The sequence below is a fragment of the Tauraco erythrolophus genome, chromosome 3 (genome assembly GCF_009769465.1).
Source record: "Tauraco erythrolophus isolate bTauEry1 chromosome 3, bTauEry1.pri, whole genome shotgun sequence".
Taxonomy (NCBI): Eukaryota; Metazoa; Chordata; class Aves; order Musophagiformes; family Musophagidae; genus Tauraco; species Tauraco erythrolophus.
In genome coordinates this window covers 54,013,987-54,040,141 of record NC_141467.1, presented here as the reverse complement: position 1 = coordinate 54,040,141, position 26,155 = coordinate 54,013,987, and the positions used below count along the sequence as shown (strand labels likewise).

The window sequence follows — 26,155 nt, the reverse complement described above, 5'->3', positions numbered from 1 at the left end:
ATCCTGTCTTTTCCACAGATGTTCACACTGTCTGTTCAGCTGTTTCTGTGCCTCCACAGGAACAATGGAGCAGCCAGGGATTCTCCTGGAGAAGTGTGGGAAATCATCCACCTTGAGATACAATCACAGTTCAGACAGGAAGGGATTTTTCTCTTCTGCTGCTTTGAAGCTGACAGGAATGCAGCTTTTTCCTGCCAGTTTCCAGGGGATTGCAAAGGACAAGAGATAAAGCAGAAGGAGGTATTCAAGGTAGATTTGCATATCAGTTCTGTGTATTTTCCACCCCACCTTTCCCTGTCTTTCATCTTCCTCATCCCCACCAACAGAAATCTAGGAAACAGTTCAGGCAGCTGGGCACTTGCCTCTGCTCATTCTTGAAGGAAGAATAGGTGGTGGAGGAGACAGTATGGGAGAAAGAGCAAGGTGATTTGGAGAGAGTGGAGGACAGATGAGGAGAGGGAGCATTGTCTGAGCTGGGACTGATACGCAGCATTTCCATTACCTGGGTGTGATGAACAAGGGAGATGGGGAAAACTAGGGAGCTTCTCATAGAAGAACAACAGCAGAAAGAAGAGTGCCAGGCCCAGGACATTTATCAGCCATTTTACCAGCATGAAACTGGACTGCCAAGAGTGGCATCAAAGGAGAAAAAGCAGGAAAAAGGGTCTGAGATAAATTTCTCCACAGTTGCTTTGAATTAGAGCAAACAGTGAGAAACTAGTAGGTTTTGTACCCCTTCAGAGGGTGCAAGGAAGACAAATGCAAGAAGCCTTGGTGTGTCTTAAACCCAGACTTCTCGTTCACTTTCAGCCACCTTCAGGTCAAAGTGACCCTGTCAAGACTCCTTATCAGTGTCCCAGGAGAAATCTCCTCTTGCCTCTGCAGACACAGCGAATTTACTTGGGCTTTGGTCGTGACACCAGCAGTTTGACTGAAGACAAGGTTGCTGGAGATTTTGAGCAGAGCTGACCTGAAGGCAGCAGATTATCTTGAGGAACAAACCAGCTCTGGCCCCAATTCTACATCGTCTGTGCCAGAGCTCTAGAAAAAGACACTTGCTCCTGCTGCTGTCTTCACCAAGGGAGAGTCAGTGCTGGGAGGGAAAAGAGTCAGATCCTACCTCTTGTCAGCTGTGGGATGAAGGAAGCCTGGCTCTACAGCACCCTTTTTCTAACTCTGTCACATCTGCCCCCTCCCTTTTCTGTGTCAAATGTGCTCTGGCCCTGGACCCCATCCACCACTGCCCCTTCACTGGGACAGCAGAGTTCAAATTTAGATGTGCTACTGAGCAGCGTTCACCTCTTCTGGATATAGGGCTCATGAATATGCCTGTATGTGCCCAAGGCATATAGGAACACTCCTGCAGTGACTCTTCCTATCCGCTAGGACTGCTGATGGGAAGAAACTGCAGGCAGCCAGGCCACATCTTCTATTAAATGCTCCTCTCAACAAAGTATAGGATGAGTTGCACACAGTTTGACAACAGGATGGCTTTAGGGCTGTAAAGGTTCGGATAATTGCCAACAGACTTAGGGGGCACGCAGGGATCGTTGGAGGAAAGCGCAGCCTGAGTAGGAGCAATTTCAGAACTGCTTCATATTCTTTTGTAGTCCATCTCCAGCACACACCCCCCCTTTTTTTTTGTCATTCACTGTTGTTGCAGCTTATTTTCCTTCGTTAACCCCCACACATTGGTATCAGATCTTCTCTGATACAGCTGTGGGAGTGGTTCAAAAAGAGCAAGATGGGATGCTGACGGAGGAAAAAGCTATCTCTTTAGTCTGGATTTCTGGGGTGGTTTTTTGGTTTCTTTTTTCAAGGGGAATGTCCAGGGTGAAACTGTACTTCTATCTGTTATGAGTTCGCAAGTCATCATACATCAGACTGGTTGCAATGAGTCCAAGATGAACTCCCTCTGATATTGCTGGTTTTCAAAATGTGGTGGGAGATTTTCTAGAGTTCCTGCTCTCTCCTAGAAAATCTTCATGACTCTGAGCTCTATATTAACAGGGGAACATTAAGGCCTCACATATATCATCAGGGCACAGCAGCAGCCTTGGCATCCTTGCTATTAACTGATAATATCCTTTAAAAATGTAATAGTAAGTTGAATGACGGTTGACTACACAGAGCAAGGGGGCTTCTTATTTCTTCCATGAGGAAACGAAGCCAAATATGCGATGCAGATTATTCTACCGGAAAGTCTTTAGCTCTTGTGCCCAGATTGCTAACATTTTCCCCCAAGGTGTATACATTTTGCAGCAAACACAGACAGCGTGGTGTGGATCACCACAAGCTTTCAGATGACTGCAAACAGCTGAGACTCAATTCTCCTTTCCACAGTCTATTCGCTAAGCCATACACTGCTGGCAGATTCAACAGAATCAACCCAGACTGCGTCAGCCCAGAACACAAGGATACTCTTCATGGTAAGATGCAAAAGAAGAGGTGAAATCAGTGGTCTTAAATTTGGGGTTTTCCCTTTTCTTGTTTTTGGGGTGCTTCTTGAAGTGCTTTGCTTTGCAGTAGTAGGCAATAGGTGCTTTGCAGTAATAAGTAATTTCCACATGACAAATGTATCCTCTTCATCATCTAGCAGAGTGTCTTCAAATCAATTATGCCAAAACAATACAATTACTGCCCATTTCTACATTCTGTTTTGTTGACTCAGTGACATTTTAGATACACTTCAGGGGAAAGATCCTCTTTTAGCGCTGTGTAAAACTCTTGTGTCATCCAAGCCAGAGTTTTTATTACCTGGTTTTGGTTGTTTATTTGTTTACGTTAGCCTATATTCAGCTTAGGTGGTGGGGTTTTTTTGTTTTGGTTTGGGATTTTATTCTGTTTTAAAACATATCCAAAGTTGTAGATCATTCACAATATTTTTTTGGTTGTTCCATGTCCTTGTTGCAAAGTAGAAGAAATTGAGAGGAATGGCTCTCTCTCTGAGATTAAAATGAAAGGTAAGCCTTTCATATAGGCAAGTGCTAGCTTGCCTACTGCCTAAATAATCATTTATGCACCGGACTTTGAGAATCTACTGTAGTGCTCGTATTTACCACCTTTCATTAAAAAATGTATTATTACTTACGTACTATGTGGAGGAGACTTGGCTAATACAAATATCACAGTGCTTATATTCAAATTGTGATGAAAAATATTATTTGACTTTTCTGAAGCCAGAGGGTGAAAACTCTTCTTACTTTTTTATTTCAAAATTCTCCTATTGACCAGCAGATTAAAAAGTAAAAAAACTATGAGCTTGTAGGTGTTACTCCACTAACATATCCAGAAATACTGAAAAAGTATTGGGTTTATGTACATTTGTTGTTTTAACAACAATCACTCAGCTCTAGATAAAGCCTAAGAGATGGGACAGCCCTTCAGATAGCATGTGCAAAACCAGAATTCAACAGCCTGTCCTTCGGATGGTGGCATTTGTCCATGACATTAGGGAGAACCTTCATGAAAACTCAGAGTTTGTGGCCAGAAAGCATGAAGAAATGAAGACCTGACCTTCCCCAACATGATGGTTGTTGTGTAGCTTCTGTGTGTTACTGATGCTACTGCTGACAGCTGAAACGTCACCAGACTTCTCAAAATGGTACCAGGCTTCTTGGAGCTCACAGAGCTTAAGAGCTGGGCAGAGAGGTACCCCTGATAGAGGCGAACTCGTAGTTCTGTCGGGCAGCCAAAAAGCCTCTAGGCTTGTACCCTCTCTACAACAATATTTCAGCAACCCCAGTAGGTAAGAATGATTATAAAAATCGTAGGTAGGCAGGTTAGCTCATGAGCGACCCACCACGTGTTTCTGCCTTACTATAGCATCTGAATCATTTTCCCATAAGATTTTGGATGTGGCCAATGCCAGGAAGCGCAGCAGGCAGATTCAAGCAGATTTCCTGTCCATGAGTGCTAGTTAATGCTGCTGACCTCAGTGGGACATTAGGATTTTTATTCAGCCACGTGGGGGGTTCTCTCTACCTGGCCTTAATTAGCCCAGGCACTAGTGGCCAAGCCGGAATTCAGAAGACAAAATCCTGTCCCTCCCTGTTTGGGATCTGAGAAGCTCATTTGAAGTAATGGGTTAACAAATGGAATCTAGAGCTTCCTTTCGAATACAGTGCCTGTCCCAAAAACATTACAAATTAATCCAGATACTTCAATCCCTTTAGCTTTACAAACAAAGCTCCTGTAATTTTACCTCTCCACTTTACATATGACTGAGATTCCTGAGTACTTTAACACCAGTACTTTCTGATGGAATAAAATTAGTTCTTAGAAAATATTACTAAACATTATAGTGTAAGCAAAGCCCCCGCCACATAAACGCAACACAGCCCAATATATCTTGCTGAAGAGAAGAAAAACTTTAATATTTGGGAACTCCAGTGAAAACAGAAGAACTAAGCTGATTAAATGCTGTATCTAGAGTCGGGCAGAACAATTCAACTGTAACTGCTGAAAATGGAGTGAAATAGCGGGAGCTTTTGGCAGAAGTATCCTGAAAGTCACATCTAGATAGTCTTCAAGGAAAATAAAAATTGTGATACAGAATATGTAAAGGACAGAAAAGATGTATTTTCCTTCACTCTTCTACTAGTGTGCCAGAAAGACCAAAGGTCAGGTTTTCAGGAGAATACTGTGTTCACCAATTCTAATTTAATTATCTACTTAAGCAACACTGTTTGCAAACGGCTAAGCACCAAGCAGCTCCCATGGAAATCGTATCAGGTGCATGCCTCTTTAAAAGTACAGCTGGCTCAAATACCTATACAACAGTTTTTGAATGCAGAGACCTTCTACTAATCAGAACACAGTTAATGGTTCTGAGAACTCAAAGAAATCTGGATATTAATTTCTTGAAGCAGTTCCTTGCGATACTTTAAGTCTTCTAAACATGTTGCCAAAGAGGTGGCAAAAATGGCTTGCAAAGGGTTAGGATGGTGATTTTTTGATAAATAAATCTTGAGAGGAAAAGAAGTCAGTAGTTTAGAGAAACTGTGTCCAGAAAACCAAGTCAAGTTACCAGCTCAGTTCTCTTCGGCAAGTTTATCTGGGAGGTCCCAGGAGTGCCAACTACCAGTCTTCAGAATAAGAAGTCTATCTTAAAAATCACAGGGATTTCTTCTTCCTAAAATTACAAAACTGTAGTTCTCCACTTGAATTCCAAGTTTTTACAGAGCAGTCATTCAAGGTTTCAAACTTGTCTTCCAAAGACCAATTTTCAACCCCTCCATTCCAGCATATGGAGGAGGAAACTCCAAAACCACTAAATATCACGAGGCTGTGAGATTTGGCAACGCTGTTATCAAGATGTTACTGTCAAGGCCAAATCCGTAGGAATGACCTTGAGATAAAGGCCCCATTATCTCTCACCAGCTCTTCAAACCATCCATCCCCCAAGAAACATCACAATTGGAATAGGATGCCGGCTGTTTGGAAAGAGATTAAATTGTTCACAGCTGCCTGGGAATTAACAAACTTCCTCTCCTTTACGGTGGAATGCAGCATATTTCTGAGCCAGGTGGAGGATACCATGTGAGGTTCTTGCAGGACCTGGAGTTGGCACAAAGAACAACATTTTCAAGTCTGCACATATATCTGAGTTCCAGGGCTCAATAATAATTTTCTGGCAGATTAGTCCTGCCCTACAGCAGGTTTCTATGATCACTAAACCCAGAATGAAAGCAATGGGTCTGGATTTCACACTTTATATCCTTCCACACTGAAGCTTTGATTTTAAAAACTGCTTTTTTTTTCCTTTGACACTAACCAGCAAGAATGAGTCTGACAATACACAGGTAAACAGCAGAGTAAACTGCAGGAACAGGTCTGTAACAGGCCAAGTGACACACTCATAACTCAGAGGAAATTATTCAGAATAACTTGATAAACCTTTGCCAAGATTGCTAATGGAGAGATCGTGCACTGCAAATTGTAAATGTGACCTTGTTTTATTCAAGGCAAAAGAAGAGCTTACAATTTTTTTCTTGCTTATTTTAACAACGCTCCTTGATCCTATAAAACAGGGTCTTTACTAGCAAATAACTACCTGCCTATAATTAAATAATTCAGTCCACAAATGTGCAAAGTGTTGGCTCTGAGGGTTTTTTAAAATTATTTTTATTTATTTGATGACACCTTTACTTCTGTGAAAAGAAACTGAATTTTAGCCTTGATCTTTAAGTAAGGAAACTTTGAACCAGGCACAGCTTAATCTTTCATGGATAGAAAAAGGCAAGACTATTCAAAGCAAGGTGCAACTCAGAGATAGACAAAAAATGTTGTACTTCAGCATTCTCAACAGTTGCAGAAGTGATTTTTTTTTTTTTAATGTTAAATTCTAAGAAAATACTGATGCTCATCAACTGTGAGAAGGTATTTTTCATCTGGTTTAGTATTACCTGATACTGAAAATCTAAGAGGTACATCCAATGCATCCAGATTTTTTCACTAAGCTTCATAAGCTTTCTTTATCTTATCTCTGAATCAATTCAGGTTTTTTACTTTTTCAGGCTTTACCCTCTATAACTTAAAATATAGCACTTCATTGCAGTTTGCACCTTCAGGCCTCTTTTACTTCATGGCCTCTGGCTTTAAACCTCAAATGAAAGTCCTGACAATATCCTGAACATTTTCTTCCAGTTTTTCTCTGAAATTATGTTACATACACTAGCAACATTTAGTTTGTGAAAGTGCTTTTGCGTAAAGGATCAGTCAAGTCAAAATAAGCACACAAATCTTCTTTATCTATTAATATTCTGCCACATGTTCTACAACTTTTTTCTTGATATGAATCAAATCATGGTCTGATAAAGGACATGACAGGGACTGGAGGTGAACATGCTATGGTTTTTTATCCCTGTATTCTTCTTCCATATGATCTATGAATTTGTTCCCTTCTACTCAATTGCTGCTTTACTAGTTCATGTGATTTGTGGTGCAAACTTTATTTAGGCAGTTCCTGTATGTTTAGGTCTCACAGGATAACCAGCGACACTTCAGCATCTCACACATTGAGAAGGGAACATAGCATTCTATTATTAGCGCCAGAAAACATCGTGTCCGGATCACGGTTTAAAAGTAAGTAGATGCAAAATTTGCAAAGGTCAGATTTGCCAACATCTGGTCAAATAAAGCGGGGAAGAATGAAAGGGAGGCGTACAAAAATTAAAGCTGTGTTTAATTGTAAGTTACTGTTTCAGCAACAGCAAGGTGGGTCTGGGTGACAGCCTGAGTGGGGCTCTGACACTCTCTGTGGGCTTCATTTGAACTCGCTCAGTTTTAAAGTTGCTTAAACTGGGTTTATGTCAACCCAGCTGAGATAACTCAATTGAGAAAAGAAAATCCAAGTAGACAGGCCATTGGTGCTGGGGTTTTTGCTAGATAAATACCTGAAAAGGAATTTCCAAATTCACTATGACACAGACATAATACTGGTGGAAAAGGGGAATAATCAGTTTATTTCAGTCACTAAGTCAAAACAAAAGTATACTGACAGTGAATTCATGATATAAAGAGGCTTTAAAGCCACTAGCCGATGGTCAGAAGAAGATTTCCTTTTCCAGGCTGTGCTGAAGGCCAGCTGTTGCCCTGTCTCTTGAGGACCCCCAGCTCTGAGGAAAACCTGGTGTGAATAAGTTTTTTGGGGTGTAAAGCCCTACCTCTGGCCCTGCACGGGAATCAGCACTCAGCACGTTTCATGGTAACAAAGAAATTTTGGGTCATGCAATGGGGATAGGAAAAGTAAACAAGGTAGAATCCATACGGTACAAGGTGGAAAATGCATTTCTTCGGAGTCTCATTACATTATGGTTTTGTTTGTTATATTGTAAAGGCTCAGGTTTTTTCTCCCTTTTTTCTTAAAGGAATGTTGAAGAAGCCAGACCCTGTTGTCATATAACCTGTCATCCCTCTTTGCATTTCTAGACTTCAGCCAGCCCAGTGTGACTTCCAGCCCGAACTTTTAGTTCAAACTAAATTTTATTGGAAGATTATGAACAGAAAATAGGATTTCCGTATGCAGTACGGCATTAATTTATGCTTTATTACATAGTACTAACAGCACTGTATAAAGTGAAAACTTGTGCTTACACAGACCTACAACACCTATAAACAATGCTTTGTGGTTTCACAGGGATCGCTCTTTCGAGGTTTCTTTCTTGAGTTACTTGCTTAGTCCTTCTAAATTTCCCTCACCTCCACACAGAATTTATGGACTCAGTTGAGAAAGACTAAAAACTAACTCAAATTATCAGGATGGAAAGAGGTCTTTCTTTCCATGGAGGATAAACGTTACACCACTAACATGCCGGGTTGCTTGGTGTCAGTAGTTCATAGAAATGACCAGACAACTGCTAAAGCAACTATAACCAGCTATTGTCACTCCTCACAGACCGGCCAGTTTGCTTCAAGTGCCCTCATCACCACAGGAGCAAAGACAAACGTAAACCAAAATACAGCGAAATTAAACATTAATATATCTCCTGGCAATTTACCTCCAGCACATTTTACAAGACCCTTAAAACCTTTATGCAGTGCAATGCAATTTATTACCTGCCTCTCTACAAGCTGTCTGACAGCATAGCTCTTCTATATTTTTGGAAGCAAAAATGCTCCAGCTGCTTGTCACTGAAAATAACGATGATTCACGAAGTCTTGACTTTTAATTTGCCGAGCACTAAATGCGTGCTTTCTTACAAAGATGATGACTCAGGTTTTTGTCGGTTTGTTTGGAAAAAGGAGCAATCCGGAAACAAATCATGGCCTCAGCAACAAAAATATGGCTTTTGTAAAAGGAAAAAAAAAAAAAAAAGTCAAGAGAATAACGGCAAATACCTGCAGGAAAAAAAAAATATGCGCGTGCTTCGGAAATAAGCTTTCGATTGGCACCGTGGAACTTTGTGAGGGGGCTGGTCTGATGCTGCCTTCACGTTTCAAAACGTGTCGGTAGTAGCTGGTGCTTTGATACGCGCAACCACCACTAACATTTCATAATATGACAATCTAAGAGGTGAAATAGCTTTTGTATTTTAAAATTCATTAAGAACAGCTGCAAGTTAGTGCTGATGGATGCATCATTACTTTCCTAAATCAATGTCGCCTTTGCTGGGTTATATAAAGCTGTTTCATTGCCATGCAGACAGGAGACGCTAACCTAAAAAAGAAATATTTAAAAGAAAAGAGATTTTAAATTTATTATAGCACATTATATGTCGGCATCAGCTGTTCCTAGTATCGAGAAGTAAGGAAAAAACTAGAAATATCACATTTCTAAATGTAAAAGAGTAAAATAAAAATGGAATTAGCATTTTGAAGTGACAGTTCTGAAATGCTAAAAAAGCTTATCTCGAAACTGTGTGTTTCTGGGTGAGAGAAGGATTTCTAGGACATGCTTTTTCCCTAAGTGAATTTTCCTTTCCCTAAGTGTTATTTGCCTTCTAGTTCTGTAGTGTCAATATGGATTTCTCATACCAATTTCCATGTAGCCTGCCTCTACAGCGAAAATATCTTGTGTTTAGAAAACATACTAACACATTTTAAGAACGTGTTTATTACATTTAGACTAACAGCAAAATTGTACATGGAGAAAAAGCTGTTTTCTTAAAAAGATGCCATGCAGTCAGCCTTAGGATTAATCAACAAGCTTGTTTTAAGCGCTCTTTTTTTAAAAAGTCTTTTTTAGATGCCTAGACTGGATCCCAGGGAGCAAATAAGCCCAATGGATTTTCTTTGCTTCTTGGCTTTTGGGGGATATTCCGGTTTAGTTCCTAGTGAAACTTCATGATGAAACACCTACCAAGAAACAGGAAAGCAGGAAGGCTTAGGTGGCTATAAGTGAAATAACCACTTATGGCGGCTACAAGAGAATTGGCCTGTGTTAGTCTGAAGGAGAATAAGGCTGTGGAGAGCTTTAGCACAATAGTCGGATTGTCAAAGAGTGTGGCTCTAGCAAGCTCTGCGCTTGCCAGGAGCGAGACCAGAGGCCAGGGGGAAGAGTAGCTTGAAAAAGAAGTGAGGAAAGGCCTGAAACTATTTGGTTTCAACATGGTTACAAGCATTACCTTTATTGTAAACCAACTGGCTCCTTGAGAAGGTTTTTTTGGTTTCGGTTTTTAAGCTGGCATGCTAATTCTGTGGCATATGGACTGATCTTCAAGTCTACACAAGGAAGGATAATCCGATCTAGGGTTGCAACCTTAGTGGGGCAGGTGCATTACTGGTGTTCTGTGGATATTACATCTTCTTCACTGACAGCAGTAATACAATGTATTCTCCAAGCGTGGACCGGACCTATACAAGAATCAGCCTCAAACCTTGAGTCCTAAGGGAGAATGCGGTCTGTGCTTGTGTGGAGCTCTCGGCAGGATAAAACTCTGATTAGTGACGTGGAGGGTGGAGTGGATGTACGTTTAACATTATTATGCCAGCTTGCATTAGACAACCATGTGCAACTCGGGCAGTTTTGGAATGCAGTTTGATTGCCGTGTCTAACTTGAGAGCTTGAACAATAGGATTTAAAATTCTGGAATACAATTGACTAGGCTAAATCTTATATTTAGGAACATAGAGAGATAAGTTAACATATATATGTGATTAACTTACATATGTATATATACACACACACACATATATACATAAATGTTATTCAGGTACATATATACCTTATGCAGGTGTTTTCTCAACTATAGGCACCTGCAACACTCTGAACACCTCACTTGCTACTCTCTGAATTCCCCCTGGCTGCTGAGGTGCTTCCAATTGATGTGTGTAATATGGATGCTCCATATATATTTTTCCCCTCCAACCTCACTGCAAGTTCTTCATGTCCTTTATACTTACTATTAGTATACTGGGCTCCATATTCATCTCCAAGTCTGTCAACATAGTTCACCTCCTGTAATCAGGAAATGGTGATTAAATGAGCATCCAAGTACAGAAGCTGTCAACCTGGTGTTCATCTTAAATTTAAAAAATCCCAAATGTTCAATTACCTTTTGCACTCATGTGGCTCTGAAAAGCTCTTCTTAAAAAAGGAAGTGGTTTCATCTCTTCTACAATCTTAAGACAGAACTAAGTTTGAAGGTCAATGCCAATCATGTCATTTTTAGCATTTATGGGAACAATAAAGGAAAAAAAATCTCAGTAGAAAACACATATGCTGCAAGCCCTGCAGTTCTCTGTCTTCTAGAGCAGGTCGTTATAGCTCCTAAAAGGAGCTTGTCTGGGGCATTTAGATTTTAACCACAACAAGGTCTTGCTGCTTTTAGCTGTCTGTTTAAGCACCTGGTCCACCTCATTGGAAGGTCTTTGAGACTTCAGTTCAGGATTGGGTTGCAGACAGCATATGATGGGGGCAGGGGGGATATGTTATTTATACCCTCCTTATGTGCATAGGAAAAAATTCTCTAGAATATATATATACCATCGACCTGAGAGGGAACATAATCCGCTCTGAAACTACAGAGAGAGCGCACAACTTCTTTAGCGCACACAACAACTTTGACCTCCGTGTAATTAGTCCAGGCTTACAGCAATATAACAGCGCTGGGTTTCTATTCAATTATTTTCTAGGAGTGGCATGCTCTCTTCCTGGAGTGCTTATTTGTTTCGAATTGGCCTAATTTGCTCAACAATTTGCGCATCCGTTCTTTGGGATCCCACGTTTGCCTGGACGGCGAGGGCTGGGGCTGCCCTGTATGCCCCGTCCGTGGCCGCCAGTCTCCGGCCTCCGCCCCTGGGCTCGGCCCTGCCGCCTCCGGGCACCAAGCCCCCCCCTCCAGGTAACCACCACGGCTGGGGCCCAGCGCTGAGCAATTGCCTACGGATGAGTAAGCACCAAATGTGGTAACTCAGGCCAGCAGCTCTGCAATTAAGGCTATAATTTCAGGTGTAGCCAGTAGTCCTAATGAATATTTATTTCAACGTACCGAATAAAATAAATCGCCCTTCTAAGCGGCCCAGGAAGGTTTGTGGGGGGTGGTCTGGTTTGTGCAGTGCGGGTGTTACCGGTGGGGAGCTGGTGAGGCGCGGCCGCCCTGTCCCGTCCCGGGCGGGACTGGCTCTCGCGCCCACGGGTTTATACCCTCCTGCCCGAGCCCAGCCCGGCAAAGGGCCCTTCCCGAGGAAGGGAGGGTAAGGGGAGTGCAGTGAGGCTGGCTGAGTACGGCTGCCCTGGAGAACAGCCGGGTAGCGGGCAGGAGTTCCCCGCCAGCGCTCCCGGGGAGGGGGGGAGCGGAGTCGGCGGAGGGCAGGGCCGAAGCTCCGCTCCCCGCCCGCGCTGGGCTGCCCGGCGGCTCCCGTCTGCGAAAGCTCCCGCAGAGCAGACTCGCTGGGTCCGGTGGCTCCGTACCCCCGTGCTCTTTAGTGTGGGTTGCGGGAGTCCCCTTGGGTTTTGCTCCATCGCTGAAGCGGGCGGTTGAGGAAGGAGCCGGGCTCCCTAGGAGGCAGCGGTGGCACTTGGGGGGGGGGGGAAGGCTCCCCGGCTCCCCTAAAGCCTGCAGTCCCAGCGAGCTAGAGGGCGGCCCGAGGCGCCCGTCAGCCCCCGAGTCCTTAGTTTCTCCCTCTCCACAACCAACCTCGCCGGGGCTCCCGCAAGCCAAGTGAGCGCCGCGGCTACCAAGCGGCTCTTCCCGGGCGGACTCCGAGCTGCACGGATGCAAAGCCCTGAGCGCCTGTTTCCTCCCGAGCCCCTCGATCAAAATCCAAGCGCCCGGCTAAAGGTGCGAAGGCGGCGGCGGGCGACGCCGCGACGGTCTGGCAGCCGGGGACCAGGTCCGCGCGCTCCCCGGCAGCATCTTGTCGAGCGCAGAGCCGTTCTGCCGGGCAAGCACTGCCTGAATTTTTTGGGTGTTGGTTTTCGTTTTTTTTCTGTTATTCGTTGTTGGGTGGTGGGTTTTTTTTTTCTTATGGTTGTTTTTAAGTTACTGTGAAATGAGGAGGTGCGAGGCGCGCCGGCTGCTTGGTGGCGGTCCGTCGCTACAGAAAGAGCGCTCCACGCACGGAGTGGGTTTTTTTTAGGGGATGGGGAGGCGGGACAGGCACCGGAGGTGGGTGAGGGGGAACCGCCGGTCCGGGGCAGCCCCGGCCCGGCGGTTCCTCTCCACCCCCGGCGCCCCTCTCCGTTGCTCGACGGGACGGACCCGAGGTGAGCGGCGGGCGCGGTAAGTACCGCTCTCTTCCCCGCGGTACCCCCCCTTAGCGCGGCGCAGCCGCCTCCTCCCCATCCATCCCAACCCCTCCCGCCCCTTCCCCGCCGCCGCCACTTGGAGCGCGGCCCCTTTAAGAGCCCGGCTTTGCCTCCCGGTAGCTGAAGGTCATTAAAACACAAAAGCGCTCCAGCGCTGCGGTCCAATATAGCGCATGCGCCCTGCCCGAGGACTGGCAGGGAGACGGCAATATGGCGAGAATGCCTGGCAGCGGCGGCGGCGGAGACTGGAACGGCGGCGGCGGGGGAGGCGGAGGAGGAGGCGGCGGCGGCGGGAACAATGCGGGAGACCGGCCGCCCGGCCGCGGCCGCGGCGTCGCCCCCCGCCCGCACCGCTACTGCAGCGCCGGCGAGGAGGAGGAGGGCGAAGAGGAGGATGAGATCCAGGAGGTGCAGATAACGGGGGACGAGGAGGAGGAGGAGGACGGAGCCGATGGGGGGCTGCTGCTGGACGAGGAGGAGGAGGAGGAAGAGGAGATGGGTCTGGAGTGGGACGGCGAGGAGGAGACAGAGCCGCTGCCGCCCGCCCCGGGCCGTACGCCGGGCGGCAGCGGCGGTGGCGGCGGCAGCGGCGTCGGGGCTGCCCCGGGGGGCGCCGCGGCGGCTGCCCCGGGGGGCGGCGGCGGTGGCGGTCCCGGGGGGGCGGCGGCGGAGGACGCGGAGCTGGAGGCGGCCCTGCTGCTGCAGCGGCCGGAGCGGGCGCGGCTGAGCGAGAACACGCGGCTGGCCACCCGCTACGCCGTGCGCATCTTCCGCGAGTACCTGAGCGAGAAGGCGCAGAGCCCCGACTTCGAGACGATGGACAAGGGGGCGCTCTGCCGGGTCCTGCGCTCCTTCTACGCCGAGGCGCGCTCCAAGAGCGGGCAGCTCTACTCCAAGTCCTCCCTCATCAGCATCCGCAGCTCCCTCAACCGCTACCTCAACGAACCGCCCTACTGCCGCACCCTCGACCTCACCAAGGACCCCGAGCTCCGCGCCGCCAACCTCACCCTGGCCGCCGTCATCCGCAAGCTGGAGGAGCAGGGCGCCGGGCCGGTGGTGCAGAAGCAGGCCATCACCCGCGCCGACCTCCGCAAGCTCTACACCTGCAGCGTCTTCAGCACCCAGAGCCCCTTCGGGCTCCTCAACAAAGTCTGGTTCGAGACCTGCATGTACTTCTGCACCCGGGGCCGGGAGAACCAGCGGGAGCTGGAGGAGGACTCCTTTGGGCTGGCCGTGGACGAGGACGGACGCAAGTTCGTCTACTTCAAGGCGTTGGGGCCCTACCACAAGTCGCGCTCGTCTTCCTGGAGCAAGAAGCGGGCGGAGAGCAGCGACGAGGAGAACCTGCCCCGCATGTACGAGACTGGCACCGAGTTCTGCCCCTACGCCAGCTTCGTCAAGTACCTCTCCAAGCGTAATCCCCTCTGCAAGGCCTTCTTCCAGCGCCCGCGGGACCACTGCAGTGAGGGTGACATCACCTGGTACGAGAACAAGGCCATCGGCAAGAACCTCCTGGGCACCCGCATGCAGATGCTCTCTAAGGCGGCCAAGCTTTCCAAGACCTACACCAACCACTGCATCGGTGCTGTCTCCATTGCCACCCTCAACAGCATCGCCGGCATCGGCACCAAGCTGGGAGGCCCACAGCCGCCGCACCACCATCCCCCTCCCCACCACCACCACCACCTCCTCCACCACCACCCCGCCGGCGGGGGCTGCTACACCCCTGCTGCCCTCAACGGTGGGCCCCGGCCGCCTGCCGCCAACCCCTACGTGCTGCCCAAAGACGGTGACTCTGCGCCGGTGAAGGCAGAAGCGGCCGCGGTGGCCCCGGCCAAGCGGGCCCTCTACGAGGCGGTGTTCCCGGCGGGGGCTGCGGCCGGCGGCGACGCTTGTGGGCCCTCCGCCTCCCCCAAAAGACTCTGCCGCCGCCCCGCTGAGCCCCTGGACGCTGCCGCGCCTGCCGTGGTGGTGGTGTCAGTGAAACACGACCCCCTGCCTCACCTCCTTCCCGAAGCCAATGGGCACAGAAGCACCACCTCACCCACAGTAGTTTCACCTGCTATTGTTTCCCCCACACAGGTAACCGGAGAAAGAGAGGGGAAAAAAAAAAAAAAGCAAGGAGGAGAAAAACAAAAAAAAAAGCAAGGTGGCGATCCTGCACCCCATCCCACATAGCCCCCACCGCACTCCTCCTTCCTTCCCCGTCTCCCCCAAGGCTGGGCGCTGGCGCACGCTGCTAGTCCCGGGGCGACTCGCACTGTTCAGGCACCCAACGAGCCCGGACGCCGTTATCCAACCTCCTCGCCCCCCAATTTCCTCACCCCGCCACCAGCAGGCCGGTGGCTGCTCGCTGCGTGCCCGCGGGTCGGAATCGAGCGGTGCCCGGGTGCCGCTGTGCTCTCCCTCGGCGGCGGCACCGACGGCTCAGCCCGGCGGGCTCCCCCTTTCCCTCCTTTTGCTTTCGTTTCCCACTTTTTTCTTTCTCTTTTTGTGGGAGGTGTGAGTTACGAAAGTCAGGCCAAAATAGTAGATAAGGGCGTCAGGTGTCATTAGTGTGTGTGGTGTTCTTGATGTGCTAATGAACTATTTGAATAACCTCAAATGCAGGAAATAGCCAGGAGAATACTCAATTACACACTAGTAATGAGGGTGTAATTTTAAACTTCAGAAGTTAACAAGAGGGTTAATACGGCAATTGCATTCATCTTGTATTTGTTTATTTAAAATAGCTCTGTTTCCTGGCAGTGATCCTTTTTTTTTTCTCTCTCTTTTTTTTTTTTTTTTTAATAAGGCAAATTGGCTCTAGTTGCACTGGTTGCCATAGTGGCAAAATATGCAGCTAAGAGCACAATTAAACGGGTTTAGGTGCAGCTTAACTGGGGAATAAGCCCGACTTCATGAGATGCGTTTTGGCTGAGGTGAAGCGGTCTTGTCAAAAACGCTCTCGAGCTGTGCCTTAGCGCATGCCGTGCGGCCCCCCTCTGCTGCGTGCCGGCACGTGCTGCTGCCTGCTCCCCCCCCCCCTTCCAAAAGTACTTTCCTTTCGGGTGTTTGGAGCGCGGGAGCTAAATTACTTCAACTGAAAACTCGCCGCACCTCCGCAATCGCCGCGAAGTTTTGGAAGTCGTTCGAACTAAATCTGTGAAGCGTGACGTGCGGTGACGTTGTGCCCCATGAAGTACCGTGTTTCAGGCGAGAACTTTACCGCCGGCGGTTACAAAACCCCTCTGACATTCCTGTGTCAGGCAGCAAGAGGGATGGCTGCCCGGGAGCGCGGCGCTGGCTGAGCGCAGGTACGGGACATGCCTGAGCTGTTTCCCAAGTGGAAATACCAGTTCTGGACAGACTGACCCTTTCAAAGAGTTTGCCAGCTAATCGACCAGCCCGAAGGCTGATTGGGAGGGGAAGGGGCGGGGGAAGAGAGGGGGGCTTCCAGTGAATGCCTGCATAAGCACCCATGTTCTTTTAAATACCTGTGACTTCTCCTTTTTAGCAAGGTTTGGGTTTTGGTGTGGGTTGGTTTTTTTTTGGGTTTTGTGGTTGGTTGTTTTTTTTTTTTTTTTTTTTACCACTTCAGTGGAGCGCTGTGGTTTGATCTGCTGCTGCCTGTATCTGGTGTCTCTGAATGGCTTAGAGGCTCGATTATGTGCAGATAATGTGGTGGGTTTATTTTTTTTGTTGTTGTTCTAGCTCATTATTTCAGGTATAAGCTGATGCTCTTTGCTGTATTTAACCCGAGACTCCTCTTTCCCTCGCTTTCCATGACCTTGAAAGCAATTTTGAAACTCCAGGCGTAGTTTAGCTTTTTTAGAGCCGCAGCGCACGTGAGTACGAGAAGAGGAAGAGGGAACCGGGCACAGCAGTTCTGATCTAGTTAGTTGTAACGGAGTATATGTGTCTTTAACCTGTTAAATGAGGTGTCTTGATACCTTCAGTCATCAGGTTGGAGAGTTTGATCTCTACCCCGGCCCACAAATCTTTCCACGCTTGCATAAAGCTTGGGCGAGGAGAAATCCAGCTGTTGTTGCAGAGCTGCGCTTCCGACGTGAAGCGTTCGGAGCTGTAATTCTCATTAGCGGCGGGCTGCGGGGAGAAAGGTAGAAATATCTAAAATAGATGATAGAATACACAGGCGTGTGCTGTTGTCTTAAGTGTATCAAGGAAAAAAAAAAGGCAATCAGCACGGATACTAGACAGTGTGGGGTTTTTTCCAGTAATTATATGGAAACGTTCATCTCCATTCACAATTTAATGAGCTAAACAAGCTGCTCAGCCACTTTTGTAGCTGCATCTTGCCTTTGCTACAAAACTCGTTAATTTAAGTCTTTAGGAGAAGGAAAAGTGTCTTTATTTTTTTTTTTCCTGTTTAATCGCCAGTTCTTCTCGTGTCAGTTTTAATTTACTCACTTCTTCTAGGATGTGACAAAATGAAAAAATACTGGCTGTGGAATAGGTTTCCTTGGGAGGATGTTAATGCTAAACTTTTTCTCCCTAGCTACCTTTTATAATAGTTAGGCTAATCGAGGTCCAGGGCATTTCCTGGGGAAATTAATGACCGGCTGGGGTTAATGGCCCCAGGCATTGCTTCAAGCCATCGACTCTCCCAGCCGGTCATTAATCCCCAGGAAATGCCCTGGCCCTCAATCGTTATTGCTTAATTATAAACAAAGACTTTCCAGGCCTTTTTACTGAATACATCTCATCAAGTAATGTGACACTAAATTCCACTGTTGACAAATATTACTGATTCCCTGAAAACATGAAGGTCATAAGTTTGTGGTTTATTGGTTGTCTTTGCAATTATTCTTCCAGGGGACAGATTCTGGTGCCGTCATGGACTTGTGCAATACTTCGGTGAAAAAAACAGTGACGTGAGGAGTGGATTTCTTAGCATCTTTGTATTATGTGCATGCGTGCTTTTTTTTTTTTTTAAATAGCGTTGATAGCATTAAGCAAGGTATGGTAAGGGTTAAACGAAGGCACTAAATGGGATGTCTTCAATTTGCACTGATTACAAACTTTCAGAGAAAGAAGCTGAGCAAGGATGTTAATTTTATGCTTTTCTGTCATGGTTGCTCCCATCTTTTGTTTTAGCCCCAAGATGTCTTTTTATCGCTGGGTTTGTAGGAGCCTCCTCTAGAGCTGGGGAAAGGTACATTAAGTGTTCGTCTTGATCCAACTATTGCTTTAGGTTGCAGCCTTGAGAGCAGCATTTATAGAGTGTATTTTAGGCATACAGCACTGTGCCATCGTGGCACAACTTTCTTTTCAATCCGTGTTTGCTCTGAAGTATAGCAATTTTCCTGCCACTGACAGCAGTACTTCAGTTCGAGTTGATGACAGAGGGGTGTAATTTGGCTGTTGTTCATCTCTTGTGTTACTGAAAGATGAACAATAGCTCAAGTTTAAGCTTTTGATGTTACAGTGTGGTGGTAGCTGTTGAGGTTTATAGATCTGGTACATGCTGAACTTACTACAGTAGTAAAACGCAAAAACAAGGCTAGGAAAATAGACTGGCTTCTGCCATGGGTGAGGAGAGTTGCTTGTCACTTGAAAATGTTTCTGTTACGTTGGTTTTCTATTTCATTTGGGTTTCTCTGGGCTGCTTGTGAAAAGTTCCATCAACTGCTAAGATATCTACTGAACACTCAATCATAAAGACATGACCCATGTGCATTTGTCTGGGCTGTTCTGGAGAATCCTTAAACATTTTTTTCTCCTGCCTTAAATCTAGAGCTGCCATTTTTGTTTTCTTTTGATCTGGCACATGTCTCTTTGTTGCCCTGTGCTCTCTTTGAAGGGCTTGCTTTGACCGGAACCAGAAGTCGAGTTCTGGCTGCAGATTTCACAAAAGGCGGCAAAACAGTACCACGTGATGACTATAAGTAGGCAACAGGCACAACTGGGAACAAGTCAAAGTAACTAAAAAGTTAGTCTATATAGCTCTTACTAGTCTTTGTTTCTGGAGGTGGATAAAAATCTTTCTGCTTGATTTTTTGGTCTGGGAGCATCCTGTCTTTCCATAAAATAGCCTCAAAAAAGGCTTCTGTTCTGTACAAGTATTTGTAGTCTTCTGACCAGAATCATCGCCAGGTGCTTGCGGAGTGCACGGGGTAGGAGAAAGATGCACAGCTTCAGGGAAGGATGCTTAGGATGGCGGTGTTAGGATGCTAGGCTTCATTTCTATACAGGTAATAGATGGGGCTATATCCCTATCTTAAAGGCTTAGAGTACAGCAGCTGTTAAGACTGATGACTGCTAAGTACCTTGTTAGTTCTTGTGGCGGTACTTTTGTTGATCTGGTTTCGGAGGTTAGCACTGGCTGCCCTACTGCCTAGTTAGTGCAGTCCTCTTTGATTAATGGGTGCAAGAAAATCTAGAGTTTGCTTGGTGTCTTTTTAAAAAGAAACACTGATGTTAAAATCTTAAAAGTGTGAGCATTAAAGGAACTGTGCCTACTTCAGAGGCTACTGTTTCTTGGTCGGTTGTGGTTTGTGGTTGGTTGTTGTTGTTTGTTTTTTTTTTAATGGGGAAGATTTTCATCTTCTAGTAAGTTACAGATGTGGGAAGTGGTTAACTGTAGAAGGGACCTGGTATACGTGATATTCATCAAAATTGCTCTGAAATATGCAGAAGATGGGGGATAAGGTAGCAGGGATGTCAAATATGGTCCCCAAAGACAGCTTTCTTCTCAATCTCCTTAACGAAACACATGAATCCTGGCTATTGCTGTCTTTGGTGGAAGTCAGTGTTGTTTGTAACTGGATGCTTCTGAAAATCGTTGAACAGAGATGAGGTTTTATTGAAGACAGTGGGATATCCCAGGCTATGTTCCTTATAATTAGCATGAGATTTGATAAGCGTGTGAATGCTTTTCTCGCACTCTTCTCGGGAAACAGAATAAGAATTTAGACTTGGGAATCTCATATATGATTTTTGGGGCTGTATATGCACTGAAAGGAATTAAGGGAACTGTTGGGTTGTGGTTTTTTTTTTCCCTAGACTGGAGTTGGTCGATTCTGGATCAGCTGCTGGGGAGAGAGTTGATTTAAGGTGACTCAGGAGAGTATTTCACAGAGGACCTGAGAATGGCGTTTCAATACATGCATCTGGAATTGTGGTTGTGGAGTTTAAAGTCTGATGCAGTTGCCACAGTGTCTTTGTAGATCCTCTTAGTTGCATTTGCACCACATACTGGAGATACTAAATTTTGTAGCTATTTCAGATACTGTTTTCTTCCACTAGCCCTTTAATTTTTGAAATATTACTTTTTAAAAATCAGAGTCCTTTTATTTAGTTGCATCATGTGAACTAGTCAGATAAGTTGCCTGGTCCAGCCTACAGTGATGGTAGGAAGGCAAGAGGTGATCCATTTTGTATAACTCAAATGAAGATGACCTTTTTAGTACAATTAGGAGGAAGACAGCATCACTGAAGTGCTGCTGTGTTTTGACACTTTTAAAAATTCTGTAGAATTGGTATTCGTCCTCTGTACACATCAAAGATAAAATGCACAAACTTAAAGGCAGCAGAGAGCTTTTTTTTTTAAGCTAAAAAAGAGTCTTCTGTGATTATCCTGTAAAAAGATTTCCCATTGGCCACTGCTCTCCTTCTAGAGAGCAAGAGATCAGAAGCTGTTCAGTCTAATTGGTGAGTCTGCATGACAGTGAGCTGCCTTATTTCGTGTGTGGTGTAGAAATAAATGAGTGCTTAAACCCTTTGAAACACACCACTACTGCTGAAGCCATAGGCTGTAATTAAATTGAATGTGGGGTTGTATTGTCTTGTGCCCTTGGCTATAAACTTGATAACAGACCATGGTACACCCACTATTGTGTTAGAAGCTGGAACCTAATTAGTGATGTTGTAGATTTTTAGTAACTTTCGAAGCCCTTCTGTTCATCTTTTTCCCTGTGTCCTTTCTTTCTTATTATTTTGCTTGTCTGTTTCTGAAGCAATAAATGCACCCTTCTTTTCAGAAGGAAATCATTAAGGGCATGTAGCCAAATGTGTACGTACAAGATAATTTTTTATCATATTTTGTATTCAAGGGACAAGTGGTGGTAACTGCATTTTATCTGATGTAGAAGAGATTTATTAGTGTTGTGATAGTAAAAAATATATAATCGTGTTTCCAGGGAATGCTTTCTAGGTCTCTTCCAGGCATTTGAGGGGGGAGTAAGGAAGGGATTGGAACTTCTCATAATACCTTGATCTAAAAGTGACATTGGAAGACGTACGATTGAATTCTGTTCTGGTTGTTTTTTGGGGATTATCCACAAGGAAAAATGGCTCTTCCGGGCTTTTAGAAATTCACGTGCTTTTGCACTCAGACAGTTTTAGTTAGTTGATCTGAAAACATTCAGACTTGCTAAGGACTTAATCCCTAATGAGAACAAGTGCCTTTGATGTGTTCTTAATGCCATATTTAGTTTGGGAAATTATAAAAGTTGTAGTGCACAGATGTAGTATACATGTTTCCAGTGAATACTTGGTTAATTGACATGCTCACTTGTTGTATGCTTCTGTATCTAGGACAGATAATTTTAATTACATTGAGATTGAGTGAAATTTTTAAGACCTATTCACTTTACCAATATATGAAAACGTTTTTTTTTCCACTGTATGGTTAGGACATATCTGTTCTGTATAACAAACACAGTCTTGTGCATAGATCCTTGAGCTAGCACCTCCTCGGGGCTGCTGGCTTACTTCTTGTGCTGGTCTGCATGGTGCACTGTGCTGATGTGACTTGCAGTGTTTCTGGTACCTAAGCTGGGTAGCGTAGCCTTGATGACATGTTATCATGTAGCTTTTGGCAAGGGGTAATCACTTCTCTTCAAACAGAGGCACCAGCAGTCTGAAACCGATGCTTCTCCTGTAACGCTCTCGTGGTTTTCCATTGGGGAACAACAGCAGTCCAGGAAGACCAGGCTGATTTGATCTGCAGGGAGGAATGGGCTATAGATCCCTTGGTGAAGCTTCCCCAAGGTGGGGATAGGAAGAGGTTGGAGTGTAGCTTTTTTGGTAGTGGGGGTAGCTCATGGGGTAGGTAGTTTTTTTGGTAGGTGCTGTTCAGGTAATACAGGCTGGAGCACTTGTGCTTGCAAAGGAAGAGGGTAGAAATCTCTTTATGAGAGATGAGTGTGAGGATGAATTTTGGCTTTCCTTCTGTTTTCTTATCCCAAAGATTTTGTGGAGGTGCTGGGGTAATTTCTGAGCTGGGCTTATCTCTAGCACAGTGCCTTATTTCGCCTTCTCCTCTTTAAAGTGCCCACAAACCAAGTCTGATGATGATGTCATTTGTTTTAGTTTGGTTTTCGATATGGGGAGAGGGAGGAAGAGAAAACTGTAGTTGTGACTCTTCTGCTTGGTGACTCTAATGACAGACCCACAATTCTCAGGCTTCTTCCCTGCAAACTGACACCTGTGTACACCGTTACTACTTTTACATCTATCTATCAGAAATGTAATGCATAAATGAATGACTTCCCTAAAACACCGCTGTATTTAAGCTTTTTTTTTTCCACATGTCCATTTATGTATGTTTAAAATTAAGGATTGCTGGAGAAATTTCAAGAGCAATTTCTCAATACCCTTCAGCTGAATCCTGAGCTTTTACTCACTGCAGCAATAAATATAGCTGCTGCTTTTGCTGCTGCTAATTTTTCTGTATATGTTTCCAGCAGGCTTCAAAAGTGGCAGGGAGAGATTGGCATGGAGTAAGGAGAGCACGCTGTCTGATGTGTTGACTTTGAGTTATTAAGGTCCAGTGTGGTCATCCTGAGCTCTTACTCTGATACATGGTTACCGGCTGCGAAGCCAATGCGAGCTCTGGTTTCACAGGTGAGGTGTCTGCAAGTGCATCCCAAGGAACAGCACCGAAACTCTCAGGCACAGTAGGAAATCATCGGTGGTTAATTACTGGGTCTCCTCTGGCTTAAAGCTCCCCTGGAGAAGAGACAGCGGAAGCATGTGGTGTGTCTGGTCGATGTAGGGGTGGGAACATGAGGTATGTGGGTTTAGCACGAAAGAGAAGGGGAAATACGCTCGCATTGCCCTCCTCACCTCATTCTGCTTGGGGTGGGTTGAGGCTGTTATTCCCTTGTGCCCGAAATGTGGGGAAGAAGAGGAGTGAGGAAGGCGAAGTGGGCTTAAATAGCTCCCTTCCTTCCTCCCCTCTTACAACAGCTAGCTATTACCTGTGACACACCTGAAAAATTCCTTCCCTCTTATTGAAATCTCCCCAATCAGAAGTACGCGAGTCATCTGAAGTGCTGTAATTAACCCATGTAGTTTTGATGCCAAATTAGGAGGTCCTCAGTGTAAGAGTTAGGTTGACAAGTAGGAAAGTATAAATGGAAGCACAGATGTTGTAACAGACAAGCCTACCGGCTGTAGTATGAACATTGTGTGAATGTCAGATAAAGAGGGAACCTGCTTGACTTGGTTACTTTTTTGAGGGTTTCCCAGCGTTTCTAATGATTTTATGACTAGCAGTGCTCATGTAAAGGATGCTTGTGTGTTCTTCCTCCTCACAGCGATACCAGCTGCGGTTGTTTATCACCGGAGTTAGCTAGAAAATTATCATGGACCGTGTTTGTGGTGATCGGGAGATGATGCTTTGTGTAGGCTTTTATCAAGTTTATCAGTATGAGTTTCCGTGTTGGGTTTAGAAAACATATTCTCTTTTTCCTGTCATCATAACACTAGTTTCTGAAAGCTCTCCCTAGACGATTGCAAGACCACATTCACCTTTCTACTTGATTCTTTAAAATGCTTTTTGGGGTCGGGGGGGTGGGGGCAAATAATGGAAAAATGCTCAAAGCATGTAGGTTTTGGCAAAGGTTTTAGCCTTTTAGTATATTTTAATTTCTCTTATCTTTGCAAGTATTTTGGTAATGCTAAAGTATGTATCTTGCTGATTATCTCTCTTTGAAAATACAGTTTCTCTGAAAAAAACCCCACTCTCTGAAAAAGCACATTAATTGGTGAGTACCCAGCTTGGCAGTGGAGAAGTAACTGTTCTTGGAGGCAAAAGGGAGTAATGTAAAGCTCTGTGGTCCGTAAAACCATGTGAGGAGAGCTAAGTTTTGTAGAACTGACTGATGTTGGTAGGAGTATGATTTTTTTTCCAGCCCACTTTTTCCACTTGAAAAATTTATATTCCTTAGCAGGGATGGCAATGCAAATCCCCCAGCCTTTGACTTTGGTTCTTGTGCCCAGCTATGGTTTGAAAATAAAACAGGCAGAGTGCGACTAACGTGGTTTCAGTGTCAGACTCAAAGTGCTTCAAAATTGGCTCTCTGCTGCTGCTGCCAATCCAAAGCAGTACGGGTAACACAGTTACGGTTTGATTTTTAAAAAGCAGAAACAACTTTAATGTCCTGTCAGAACTCTGTAGTTTTGCTTTCCTTTTGGGGTGTTTGACACACTTCCAAAGCAGCCTTATTTCTGGTTTTATCTCTTTAGAAGTCTTTGCAAGTTTTGTTTTGTTTTTTTTCAAGGTAAATGTGTTATTTTTGAAATGCACCTGCATTCGCCAGCTGGTTTCAAATAAAGCACTGCGAGGCTTTTTCATAGCTCTTAAGTAGGGACTGGATACAAGTGTTTACATTGAAAGAACTTTTACATATAAGCTGTTCCCTTCACTTTTACGCATTGAAAAGTATGAGAAGTAAGGAATGCCAAAAAAAAAGGCAAAGGAAAAGACAGGTTCACTATACCTAGCAAGTACAAATGAGTCACAATGGGTATTGAGTTTAAAATGTACAGTGACTCAAATAATACTGAATGCAGAAATAATTGAAATGCTAAAGCATTATGTATGTGTATAGAAGTAGCACTACACTACTATGTAAATGGCAAAAGTATCCCCATGGTACAGAGAAGGGTAATTCAACCCTCTCTTTTAAAGTTTACTATGATAATTCATTAGGAAAGGATTCCTCATGCCTGTGCTAAAGTGCAATTTTAACCAGTCAGTTTTCCTCACTAGGGTATATTCACTTCCAAATTGCTAGTAGATACATTCAGGACCATGAATATAATATTAGGCTAGATTTGCAGTACAGGATAATGAGATGGTAGTAATTGTTGCAGTCATGTAAAACATACAGCAGACACTTTCAGAAGCTTGTATGTGTTGTGTTAATTGTGGAGAGATACCAAAGCATTGGGTCAAATCTGTATCTTTCCAGGAAAAGATATAATAGCTCATAAATAATTTTATTTATTTATTTTTAGATTTCACAAGGCCCATGTACTACAAATTTTTGCTAAAAAAGCAAAACACCCTCACCCCCTCCCCTTCTGTGCTCGGTAACTTGGCCGAATATTCTAATTTATTATGGCATTTCCATTTCTGTAAAATGCTGGGCTGATTCCACTGGATACTTTTTTTTTTCTACAGGTTTGTAACCTTACTGAGGTTAGTTGGTGTACTATGCTCAGGTGTGATTTTTCTGGCATTCTTTGGTGAGGATTTCCAGTGACAGAGCTGCAATGATTGCCCAGCTACCCTACCCTCCACAGCAGTGGCTACTCACTGGGCGCATGGGGTGGCCGAGTCCTCCGTCCTGCCTGGGTTCGGGCTCCAGCACAAACGAACGCTGCTGTTTGAGTGGCGACCATGCAGCCCCACTGTAGGCATGCTGGGCACTGCTGCTGACAGCCAGTGGCTCTGGGCTTCTTGGCTCTTCTTGAGCTTTCCTCCAAAAAAACCCGAAAGCCAAATACTGTAAGGAAGAGCTAAAATTGTTATTCCCCCCTCTCTCCGAATTTTTTGTAAAACTGAATATCTCCAAAACAAGGCCCAATCTGAAAACCTTGTGTTCTCTTTAACATTAATGGCAATGGTCTGAAATAGCTGTTACATCCTTTACATGAAAGGACTAGATTTTTAGGAGGGGAGGAGAGCAGGGATGAGCTTACCGACCTATCTGGAGGTCAGAAAGCAGG

The 26,155-nt window shown here is 45.2% G+C and overlaps 1 protein-coding gene across 1 annotated transcript in view; it reads left to right on the top strand.

Annotated features, from left to right (window-relative positions):
• Positions 1 to 13,402: 13,402 nt before the first annotated feature.
• The window catches only part of KCTD1 (potassium channel tetramerization domain containing 1), a 71,019-nt gene continuing 58,266 nt past the window's right edge, over positions 13,403 to 26,155 (top strand). The window contains exon 1 of the mRNA XM_086609240.1: positions 13,403 to 15,274. Coding sequence (XP_086465366.1) covers positions 13,403 to 15,274 — 1,872 coding nt within the window. The remainder of the gene's footprint in view (positions 15,275 to 26,155) is intronic.